Source organism: Abramis brama, assembly GCF_963993115.1.
Source record: "Abramis brama genome assembly, chromosome: 21".
Lineage (NCBI taxonomy): Eukaryota > Metazoa > Chordata > Actinopteri > Cypriniformes > Leuciscidae > Abramis > Abramis brama.
Genome location: NC_139983.1, coordinates 14,599,073 through 14,611,424, shown reverse-complemented (window position 1 = coordinate 14,611,424; position 12,352 = coordinate 14,599,073). Strand labels below are relative to the sequence as shown.

Genomic DNA, 12,352 nt, shown 5'->3' with positions numbered 1-12,352 from the left:
AAGGTTTTATAATAACGTTACATTTTCAATAACAATTATGTTTCTTTACCTGGCTATTTAAACGTACAGTATGGAATTTTTCGCCGCTAGGGGTCGCTAACCTCTTTACAATAACAAAGGAGTAGTTTGATGACGCAACACATGCTAAGAATTATGGATGTTGTCGTCAATGTCAAGCCGGCCGATCTAATAATGTTTATGGATGACTGAATACATCGATGCTTTTATCATGACTGTGATATGAAGCAGTTCGGGATTGCTAAGAGACAGCTATCAGCTCCACAAGTGACGCGAGTCCCGCGGATATAAAAGGAATATGGACATCTCATTCTACCGAACTACACGCAGAATTACTACTCACAGGTCAGTTTATTAGACAAATTAAACTTGTGAGGTAACGCAGCGCTGTTTCACTTGGTCTCTAAACTGCATTTGAATGTGTTGAAAAGTATGTGTTAGTTTGTCTGTATGAGACTAACTTAGCAGTAAGCTAGATCAACATTAGAATAACATACAGATCATATTCTAACATTTTATCATTGTTGAACTATATAACATTGATTAGTTTTATGTAAATGTGCTCACCTGTGTAATAAAGTACATGTAGGAGCGGTCGAAGTCTCGGACATGGAGCTCTTGTTTATATAGCTACTGTCTATGGGAGCTCTCGGCATCTCGAAAACACCGCGCTGATATTGATTCTCGTTTTAGTTCTCCTTTTTTATCCAAAGTCTGCTTGCCATGGTCCGTAATGTTTGAACGAAACAACAACAGCGTGCAAATAGACATTGCGAACTCCACAGTTGTCTGCGTCTGTCGCTTTGGTCAATCAGAGGGCTCTGCTCATAGCTCTGGTTACCATGGCAGTACGAGCGAAACCAGGGACAATGCGGATATGATGCCATTGACTGCGACAAAACGGAAATAAAGAAACGTGCCATGTCTAAAAATTAAATTAAAATTTCTCCTGGTTTGAAAGTTGTTGGAAACAGTCGGGATAATGTAAGTACACAACTAAAAAAAAAATTATAACGTAGATATAGTGATTTTTGCTCATTTTAAAGCAAAAAAAGTTACATATTGTGCCTTTAACGTGCGCTCCGCGTTGTCGCTTGTTTGAACAGCGATCTGTCACGCCATGCGTCAAAACAGAGCCCATTTCCGATTATTAATTTAAGCATATGCATAATTTGCGGGTGGGACATGTCCCCACCACTTTTTGCTATGGTCGATATTGTCCCTGCCACTTTTGAAACATCTCGCGGCACTAATGAACCAATACAAATAAATAAACCATCTCCAGTTAACTAGCAGAGCATTCATTTAGTTCGTTTGTTAAATATAAGGCGATCTAGGGCTGAAATGTGTTGTTTTTTAAATCAAGTGATCAAAGTGCCCCTGCGATCAGTGGCGCGGATACAGTGTTCTCTTGTGGCTCGCGCACAGTCTTCACTCGGACGCGCGCTTCAATCCTATTCGTTCCAGTGAAATTACAAAACAAAATGTACACAAACGTGTCCCTGCCTGACATACAACCACTGATAAACATAATCGGTTTTGATGTGCGGATTAGAACCCAGAACCTCTGACACGCTTGGCAAAAGTTCTGCCATTGGACCATTTAAATACACGTTTGAAATATCGGATCTTTTAATTTATTCACATGAAAATTCTCACCACTAACAACATATATTAGACCTTATTAAAGGACAAATTAAACCCAATGTACAATGTGTGCTGGACATCGTAATGTTATTGTACATACATCTGATTTAGCATTGTGTTAGCAACGCAGCTTTTGCATAGCTAAAATATGACAAGAACTCAGAGGTATCTAATCAGTTGAATAGCGGTCAGTTGTTAAATTTAAGTACAAAATTAGTTAATACCAATTTAGGTCAACCAATTACCAAGCAATGCTTAATTTTGTTCAGTCTATGATGTAAAAAGGTCACATTAGCAATTAAAGAAAAAACACTTAAGCAAAACAAAAAATGAAGATTTTTTTGGGCATAATAGGTCACAGTTTACTTTATTTTGCTATCATAACTTACATAAATGAACTATAGTGTCCTGCACCCACTAGTAAAAAATATATAAAAAATGATATCTGGTGTATGAATAATCTTTGGTTTGTCTGTAGCTGCCATAAATGTGGGGGTCAAATGTCCCTGGATCAACTAGATATGGACTAAGCCCCAAATGTTTACAATGTCTGGTTCCGCCCCCTGGTTTGCAGGTACATAATAAAGAACCATGTTATTTTTATTCTTCACATCAAGGACAAGTGAGCTAAGACTGCAACTGAGGCCACCAAAAAAGAAAAAAATAACTAAAGTGATAAGACGTGTAAATCAATTCACTTTTTATTTTTACCTTTACAGCCAGATTATTGTACAGTCAATATAAAAGAAATTATAAATGAATTATTATACATGATTATTCTTTGGATATCAGCATAGAATTGCAGATAATTAAATTAATCAAACCCAACCTTGTGCTCAGATTGAACTCTCAAGATGCAACTATATACAAAACACACATACACGCGTATACTCGGGGACAAAAGCTCCATTTGCAGGACAACTTTCATGACATAAAATCATCAAACCTCAGGACGAGGCACAGACTAGTGGTGGAAGATGGAGCCGTACACTCACTGATCAGAAAGAGGAGGGGGGAGGGGTGGGACTACAAAAGTAGAGCAGCAACTTCCTGCCAAGAGCTTCGTCTGACATCTGTGTTAACAGCAGGGCCCAAAGTTTCCTTCAAAACCTTTTTCTCCAGGTGCCGTCAATGGGAAGGCTTTCAAACAAGAGGAGAGCACAAGTATCCACACCTGTATTTAGTATTTGACTTCAAAAGGCCACCGTGTGGTTGCTCGGATATGGCTCTGGATCTATGCCACTTTATGACAGATCAAGGTGTCATTGCTACTGAAGACATACTTTAACCAGAATGGACGTAGAATGCATTTAACCTTTTTAATGATAATTTTTTTTTTAAAAATGGAAAAATTGCACTTGAAAATAAAATCACCTAGTACACCAGTATACACCAAGATTAAAGTTTCTATGATTGAAATGTGGGGCCGTGGAAGGAGATCAGCTCATTGAGATTCTTCAATAAGTTCATTTCCCCTTCTAGTGACAAGGAACAAATATTAGGTTCAAACCAAAGAACCATCAAATTCCTAAAAGCATTTCGAGTGTTATTGCTAAAATAGAAAATGTATTAAAATAAACTTAGTTGAGACTTGTCATTCCAAAGGCAAACAATCTGTTCTTGTATAACATTTAAATTAATACTCAAGAATGACTAGTTGCTAATGTGACCCGATAGACGTTAAAATCACTTGGTTGATAATCACAGCAACAGTCATGCTCCGTATGTGCATTTGTTTTTTTTCTCATGATGAATGAGGCACAAATCAAGATACATATATAAAAAAAATTTAAAAAAGGGAAGATCTCAACCCATTTTTTATGACTGAACACAAACATCAAGACATCACTCTACAGGAAAACAAATTAAAGGCAACTTGAAACTGGAAAAATCATCTAAATTTTGAAATGCTTTTGACTTTAGAGCACCACATCCAGTGAAAAGCAGATTTACAGTGGATAATTGGTTAGTTTAAGTTAATTTACAACAAAACTAAGTACCCTTTGGGCACATAAGCTATCTAGTATAAATCAAATGTGCAAATTAATTTTCCATTCATGGGATTTTTACACTTTATAAATTCAATATACATACCTACAACCATTAAAATATATTTTATTTAATAATTTGATATTGCATTTGACTTCAGAAATCACAAGAGGATTTCCACGAAAATAGAATATAAAAGGAACGAAATAACACGTCTTTTCTCTCCATCGCGATGTGGAGACAAAAGCATCATATCTGTGTGGAATCATGCTCCTAATTAAAAATGATATAAATGTGCCAACTTTGCTTATACAGTATGCTAAAAATATTTAATGAAATCACTTTTAGATCTTTTTATTTGAATAAATAAGATGTAGGTATTGCCAGGGTTGGTCCAATACACAAAACTGGAATGTGCTTTTACCGTGACCTTCTTGTGGAAGACAGTCCTTTAGAAACCAGTCTAATTGAGCTACATTAAATTGTCACTAAATTGCAGCACAAAGTAATTTTATGTTGAAGTAGTTTCAATAACCCAGTTTCAATTAAAAGGCTGCTTACTAAAATGTGCCCCAACCCATCAGATTGTAAATAAGCCCTCTAAAATATTTTTTTTTTTCAGTCCAATCATTAAAACCATTAAGAGAGAGACTAATTAAGCCAGTCAATTAAGCCTGAATGTGCCAATTCAGTCAAGTCTAAAAACTCTCCATGTGCAATCAAGGATACACACCAAGCGGGTAGTTTCCCCCTTAAATACTGATAGGCAAGCCTTCAAATGGCACCAAACCAAATAAAATATCTTGTGAATTTAGTCATCCAATCACTGGCCAAGTAATAGTAGTAATGACATCAATTACCTGCATTGACCTGCTCAGGGCAACACACATCTTGATAGTGGCTTAGAGATGAACACATATCCAATAAGTCTGATCCAATCCCTGAGATAATCTCTTACATGTCTACCATACCATTTACCACGTTTTAACTAGTGTTACAAAGGTGCAATGAGGGATGACAAACAAAAAAAACGGGTTGACTTAAAAGGCACATTCAGGAAACTACAAATCGATTACTGACTGCACAAAGAAGATAAATCTGCAGTATCAAGTCCAAAAATGGACTCTTGATAAAACCAGGGCACAAACAAGAATGATGGGTTGATCCCAAAGACCTGGAAGATTCATTTACGGTCAACTCAAGGAGGCTTGCTTGAGTTACCAAACCAACAAATCCCAAGGAACAAAGCTGAAGCAGCCTGTTAAAATTCATAGCACTCCCACATGCTACACATTAGCATAGCACCGAAACTGATAGAGAGGTTTGTAAGGGAATGTTGTACCACCTCCATGCAAAGCCCAAGAACACTGATGGATAGAGGTGACCTCCCCCGTTAGATTGCAATGTTGGAGGTGTAGCTCAGCTGTGGAGGTTCGGTCCTGCTCAGCTCATTGTCAATTAGCTGGTCCAGGATTTGCGATTCTCTCCTTTTTGAATGGCAGTGCCGGCTCCTCCCCTCAGTTGCTGACTAAACTCCCCGCTGCGGCGATTTTCGGTGTGTCTTTTGGAAGTTTCCCTTCGAGTCAGCCGATCTGGACGGACTAGCACCCCGTAACCAGGGTTGCATCGGAAGTACTGTTGGCCCTCAATGGAACCATCGTTCTTACCTGATGGACAAAGGATACAAGAGGAACAAGGTCTGTGAATCAGTTTAACCAAGGTGGTGTCAGCATCTCAGAAAACTTGTCACTAGAGAGGAGAAATCAAGTCAAGTCTTCTGTTATTTGACAATGTTCATTTGGTTTGAACCTAATATGTGTTACATCAAATTACCACAAGCATTTTGAGTGTTACTGCTCAAGCATTTTTTGACTTTTGAGCATCAGACCACAAGAGGAACAATGTCTGTAAATCAGCCTCACCAAGGTGTCAACATCTCAGAAAACTTGTCAGATAATGGAAAATCAGACTAACCTGAGGGAGTGTCCAGCTCAACGCCAACCCAGACGCCCTCAGTGAAGTGCGTTGGGCCAATGTAGCGGACCGTGCCGGACTTACTGGTTCCGACAGTGACTCTCCCTCCCACCTTGAGCCAAGCAAGTTCCTTGGGTTCTACATCCTCAAAAGTTAACTCCAGCTTTTCCAGGCTGTTAGTTTGCTGCGATTGCATTGTGGTTGCTTTTCCGCCACCGTCTCCAAGAATGTTACTGAAAGACCTGAGTTCATTGGCTTTGACTTTCTGGAGGGAGAAAGGGTTGTCTATGGAGGTACTCATCACCAGGGGAGGGTTTGCGTTTAGCTGTACTTCCTGCTGGGAGGTGGTGACGCCATTCCTGTGGGTATCTTCCTCTTTTCTATGCCTGTCAGATCTTAGCCCAGCTTCTACAGGAGCAGAGGCATTAACAGGGGTGGGTAGACAGTCTTCGGTGTCGTCTCCTCTTTGCCTGGATGCTACGGGGCCAGCTTGGGTATTGGGAGTAGGGGTAAGGTCCCCGCAAGCAATGGAGACATCGGAAAGGGTGGCAGTGGAGACACTAGTAGAGAAATAGCCACTGGAGGCCTCGCTGATGGGGCTCAGGGGCAGGTCATGCGGATCATGCAGAGAGGACGGGGCATCAGGAGCATCTGAGGGTCTGTCTGTCTGACTCTTCCCCATTACTGCAACCTATTGGGAAGCACGTCCAAAACCACAAGGAATATTTAACTACACCTCAACCTATCATCTGACTCACACAGAGTGCACATGCTAGGAAAACCACAGATTTAATAGCATGCAATTTACATCACATGCAGGAGAGAAAGACTTGGCTCTTAAAATATCTTCCTAGGCTATATTTCCACAGAATACAAGTCTGTAACCCAATTCATCATTTATATTTATTTAATTTTGCCAAAGACAGAGCATGAGATCAGAGAGGAGATCTACTTACTGGTTCTATTCTTACTCGTCCTTCATCAGGGTTGTTGGCTGTTTGCATCATTATTCGTGGCATATGCTGGAGAGATGAATGGAACGTATTAAATTTGTTTTTACGATTTCAGTAATGGTTTTCAAAGAGGCGGCACAAAGCTTGATTTAAGTGTCACGTGTTCATTTTTTATGTTGGGAGCGTTTGGATTACGTTTGATCTAAAGTACTGACAGACCAACAGTCTGCATGCAGGGGGGGAGTGATGTACACGATGAAATATTACTGTCATATTTTTTTTTCCCCTCTACGCCTCCGTTGAAAGCATGCTAGGAGATATGATGAAAGAGTATGGCTTGACAATTAATCTTGGGGAAATTAAATACTGGAGTTTATCTATGGACTCCTGCCTAACATATAATCAGGTTTCTCTGACATGATTTACTTTGACAAAATGAGGACACATTTTTAATCAAGGAAAACCAAAAAAGCCTGTTTTTCCTCACAAAAAAATCCACCACTAAGCAATAAGGCTTAATTTAAAGACTTAATTTGCCTCATACGAGATGGATAATATATCACGGATATATTGGCAATGTAGTAGCGTATGGAATTTCTGTCTATATGGAAATGAGGAGGCATGAAGACAGAACGACAGTATACTAGAATCTAAAATTGACTCAAATTAAATCGGTCAAGAGCATTCGCATCCCTCTTTGATTACCACATATGATTTACTCATCTAAATGCAGCATATTTCTGAAAGGCTTTGCAAGCACTAATTCGGCTATTTTTATGACAGATACTTCACTACTTTTTTTCATTTATGCACGAATCACTGTTGACTGGAATTTACATGCAGAAATGTTTATAAGCATAGGTACGACTCGTCTTTTGAATAAATTCAATAATGTGCGATTTTTGTAACGGGAACATACTTGAAGAAATAAAATCTAGTTTTAGGACCATTATATTTTTTTTTGCATTTTCATATTTATGACAAATAAGCACATTTTACCCCCAAATTCTAATTTCTGTATAACTATACTGTAAGGTGTTTGGTGTTTTAAGCCCCCAACGGCGCCTTCCAGGCAGCGAGGGGATGGGTAGGTTTAAGGTTGAGGGTAGGGTTAGCTACCTCTAAGGAGCCATTGGGGGCTTAAAACACCATCGAGCATACTGTAATATCAGCATAAATGAAATGCACTACAACAAATACCACATGATCTACACATAAATGGATTTGAAAATGTAATATATAACTTTTTCTTAAAAATGCATTATTTATTTACTATATTTTATTTATGCATTTTGATTTTTTGATTTGATTTTTTTTGTTTGTTTTAAGGTGAAATATGACCTGGAAATTTCTTGACAGGAAACATGAGACTCAGGGCAGACAAAGCGAGGTTTGGGCATAGTTTACTCATTAAAATGGCTGAAATGTCAAAAGTAAAAAAATTAGTTCAGACCTGTTGTGACTGTGGAGAGGGTCTCAAATCTTTCTTGTCTTCACGCACAGGGAACAGGGACTTGAGCAGCTTGGGCATCTGAGGGACCAGGGCCTTGACTGTGAAGATATAAGAAGCAGCAAGCCCTGAAAAACCTGTGGGCAGGTTGGGAAGGAGGCAAAAAGCAAGGTAGAGGTGTGTGGAGAGAGACAACGATGGTGAAACAAAGACAGATGTAGAAAATATATAAAAGGAGTGCATGAAGCTGGAAAATAATGTCACACTGATACAAAATGTCACATTGACATTTTGTGATGGATCACAAAGAGTGGTGAAAAGAAGTTGTAGTTGAACAAGACAGATGTTCAGTGGTAACCAAAAAGTTGCCGGTTCAAACCTCAAACTGCCAATATATTTTCAGATATTTTCCCTCTAACAAGCATACTTGAAGTGGATTTAGATAAAAGTTAAATTACTATTACATAAACCAGGTTAGAAATGGCAGCACACAGGCAGGAATGATTCTGACACACTTACAGAGAACACAGAGTTGAAAGTTGAAAGATAAGACAAATAAAGAAAGGGTCATGCTGGAAATGGCAAAGGAAGATTATTTTATTGCAGAAAAAAACTGTTCACGTCCTGAACTGCTCACTTAAAGAGTGATCATTGTGTCGTACCTTGCTCAGGGTCCTGATTCTGTGTAGGAGGTGTAGGAGGTCTGGATGGTCGTGGCAGTGTTTTGCTAAACTGGGAGGATGTACCGAAGATATCCTGCTGACTCTCCCATCGATTCTTACATTAGCAAATTGGATATCAGAGGTTACAAAAAACAACCGGTTTCCTGTAGTGGACCATATGTCATTTTTTCACCCTAGAATCTTACCTTGTTGTCATCCAGCACTGAGTTTAGTGACAGATCCTGTCTGCTTCCAGATAACTAGAGGAAGAAGAGTTGATGTGTGAATACAGAATGTGCCAGACTCTGATGATGCCAAGTGTCCTTAACATTTCTCTCTGTTAAGATGAATTTAAGGCTACAGATGCGCTTACCCGGTGCACACTGGGAGAGCTGAGACTGCGTCTGCTGCCCTTGCCTTTACCTGCCAAATGCTCCTTCACTGCCACCTCCTGTAACACATGATCTGATTTACATGATGAAAACAACATGCTGAGCTGAACTAGAGAAACTAGACCGCACTGGAAAGTCACCATTCATTTTAGTGAACTGATTCCTAGGACTGCTATTTATCACTATGATAAGGTTATACAGAATGAGTTAAATGATGTAAACACATTACTCTCCTCGGTTTTATTCCTTAAACTACAGTGATTTACAAACACTTGGCGAATCAGTTTGACATATCTACAAAATTATTACTAAGGCCCTGTGTCCACCAAAGCATTTTTTCCCGAGGCTAGCTTATGTTTCCAATTGTTTTTAACGGCAGCAGCGTGACGTGGCGCTAAGTGTCTATTTCACACTGAACGCTCAGCGTTTTTTACCGGTCACCAAGAGTTTAGGAATGTTCAGCGTTGGGTAAAACTTTCACTTTTTACCAAGCCGTCCAATCACAGTGGAGGAATGGCAGGACAAATACTACATCGACCAACCGCCACATCCTGCTTGGACAACGGCAACAGATGACAACAAGCATAATAACGGAACAAAATTTAAAACAAGAGCCAAAGAAAGTACTTCACATTGTATCAACATTTTTATATAGAAACAATACAGAAACAAACTATATGTGAAATGAGATACTAGAAACACTTCCCACGGATATTCCATATCACTGCAAGCAAAGCTTCTCAACTGAAAAAACTTTCAACTGGCTAAAAACACTATGGTGGACACACGGCCTAAGGGTGGTTTTCTGCCTTTAAATGAATTCTTCCTGTAAAATTCTGATAAAAAAAACAAAAAAAAACATGCTCAAATGATTATAAAATTAGAAAGAGATGATAAAATGTAGACTCATCAGTTCAAAAATATTAGTGGAGGTAGTGACCTGTCTCAGACGGTCCAGCGTGAGGATGTTCTCCACGGCCAGGACGCTCCGTAGGTACTTCTCTGTGGCAGCTTCATTGTCTAAGGATTTGGGGTTCTCAGCGCTGGTGGCCACACGGGCCAGCATCTCCCTGTCCTCTGAGCTCTGACTGTCCTGCTGACGTACACAGTCAAGAAAGACAGGTGCTTATAAACAAACCAGCTAAAGAAACCAGGTGTGCATCTCTACCAGAGCAGCTTTTGCTGATACAAGTTCATTTCTTGTGGGTAATGGCCAACTAACATGGCCTTTAGTTGTTGCTGAGAGTTTTACAGTGATACATGAAAGGGGTGGATTGGAATCCACTGCTGCTTTAATGTATATGTAATGAGTGATTATAATCAATATTTTTCCTTCTAAATATCAAATGAGTTGAATGACTTTTAGTAGATTTGACTTTGTTATAGAAGTTACCAGTGTGATTACTGAAATGTTCTTTTCATGTATTCTTTAATGTCTGTATTTGATATCTGAATGCAGTAACAGTGCTTGCTCATTTAGCCCGGCTTCCAGAAATGAAATAGGGACTTGTTTTGTGTTTGAGAAAGGTCTTTAACGTGTTAAAACATATAGGGGTCATTGAAGCCAATAGTTTAAGGGACCATTTCTTTGTTAAAGCCTTACTTTCCAGTTAGACTAAAGTGTAGCTCTCCTTGAGAGAAAGAACACATTATCTTGATGTTTTGAGACGACTCTCCTGTTTATAGCTAGACTGGCCAAATCCAACCTTGGAAAAGCTGTGTGTCGGTGTGTGTGTTAGTCTTCTTGGTTACAGGTTAAGAAACCACTGGCATTATTGGAGATTGACTGAGTTGTTGTTCTGGACATGCTGGCGCCCAGCAACCCAAATCTGCGACCTGGAAGGACATGACGTGCCTAACTTCAGGGTCCGAGTGTCAGCTGCCTAATCGATGGAGATATGCTTCCGTCTATCTGTATCTGTGTGGAAAATGACTATGTTTATCTTTTCTTAGCCAATGAGAATCATTCAACCTGAAGCAAGGACGTAGCTTAGACCTTGGTGAAGGGTATAATTGCTGTGATCTTTGTAACTGTAAGCGGGGTGGCCTACGAACTCCTGTGTGAGTCTTGAAGCTGACTTCTGCTGATGAAACTACAAACTATCTTCAGTAAAACTTTTCTTCAATTTATTATAATTCTGACTCCGGGTCTTCTTTAAAACATCTGGTCCTATGGTCCTAAACTGTTACCCCCTAACATACATATGAGTGAATAACTGCCTGTTTTAAGATAATGGGTAAATTAAGAACATGGTTTCTCCTTGCTTCAATACTGAAATCTACTGACACATTTTGTTCTGAATCAATGTTTTAGAATTTTAGTACTATTCATATATTATTTTAGCTTTTATTTGTATATTTTCAGCTTATTTGAATTTTAGTTTGTTTCAGTAATTTTGTAATGTGCTTTTGTCATTTTTAATATTTGTATTTAGCTTTTATTTATGTTAATTTAAGATGTTATTTCAGTTATTTGGCGTCATTTTTATTTTATTTTAATTCAGCTTTATTTCAGTAAATATTTTAGTTAGCAATAACAACACTGATCTGAATTAAGCGAAAGTATTATATATTGTCATTGGTAACTGAAAAACCCACATAATTCAGCTACTAATGCATTATAGTACTGTGTGCCTACCCCTGGGATGTTGGAGACCACCTCAAAGGTCACACCACAGCCGGGAATAGTGCTCCTGGTGGACATTCTTCTCAAGAAATTTTGGGCAAAACCCTGTTTAAACAAAAGAAAACAAATACTCAGGGATAGATATGAAAAACTTTGTTTCTTAAAAAGTATAGGGTTTCTAAGCACCAAAAACAGCTGTATGTTAAGCTTAATTAAAGGGTTAGTTCACCCAAAAATGAAAATTATCCCATAATTTACTCACCCTCAAGCCATCCTAGGTGTATGTGTCTTTTTTCTTTTAGCCAAACACAATCGGTGGCATATTAAAAAAATATCCTGACTCTTCCAAGCTTTATAATGGGAGTGAATGGTACCTTCTTTTAAGCCCAAAAAAGCACATCCATCCATCATAAAAGTAATCCATAATCCAATAAGAAAAATATCAATATTTATAACTTTATAAACTATAATCACTGGCTTCCGTTAACGGCCGTACAAGAGGCAAGATGCGTCAGGTCAGAGGTCACTCTTCTGCTGGAACTAGACTCGCCAGTCACTAGTCAGTGATTGTAGTTAATAAAGTTATAAATATGGATATTTTTCTTACAAAAACGCATCGCTTCGCTTCAGAAGGCCTTTAT

General features: G+C 38.7%; 1 protein-coding gene across 2 annotated transcripts in view; it reads right to left on the bottom strand.

Annotated features, from left to right (window-relative positions):
• Positions 1-2,341: 2,341 nt before the first annotated feature.
• Positions 2,342-12,352, bottom strand: part of kif13ba (kinesin family member 13Ba) — a 48,347-nt gene continuing 38,336 nt past the window's right edge. Inside the window, exons 32-40 of one of the 2 annotated variants that reach the window (XM_084096881.1) lie at positions 11,724-11,816; positions 10,026-10,178; positions 9,067-9,144; positions 8,900-8,953; positions 8,694-8,808; positions 8,035-8,132; positions 6,585-6,650; positions 5,629-6,319; positions 2,342-5,321 (exon numbers count right to left, since the gene is read on the bottom strand). In XM_084096881.1, the coding sequence (XP_083953007.1) occupies positions 5,113-5,321; positions 5,629-6,319; positions 6,585-6,650; positions 8,035-8,132; positions 8,694-8,808; positions 8,900-8,953; positions 9,067-9,144; positions 10,026-10,178; positions 11,724-11,816 (1,557 nt within the window). In that variant the 3' untranslated portion in view covers positions 2,342-5,112. Of the gene's footprint in view, positions 5,322-5,628; positions 6,320-6,584; positions 6,651-8,034; positions 8,133-8,550; positions 8,604-8,693; positions 8,809-8,899; positions 8,954-9,066; positions 9,145-10,025; positions 10,179-11,723; positions 11,817-12,352 lie in introns of those variants that run through there. The other variant, XM_084096882.1, reaches the window with a different exon arrangement.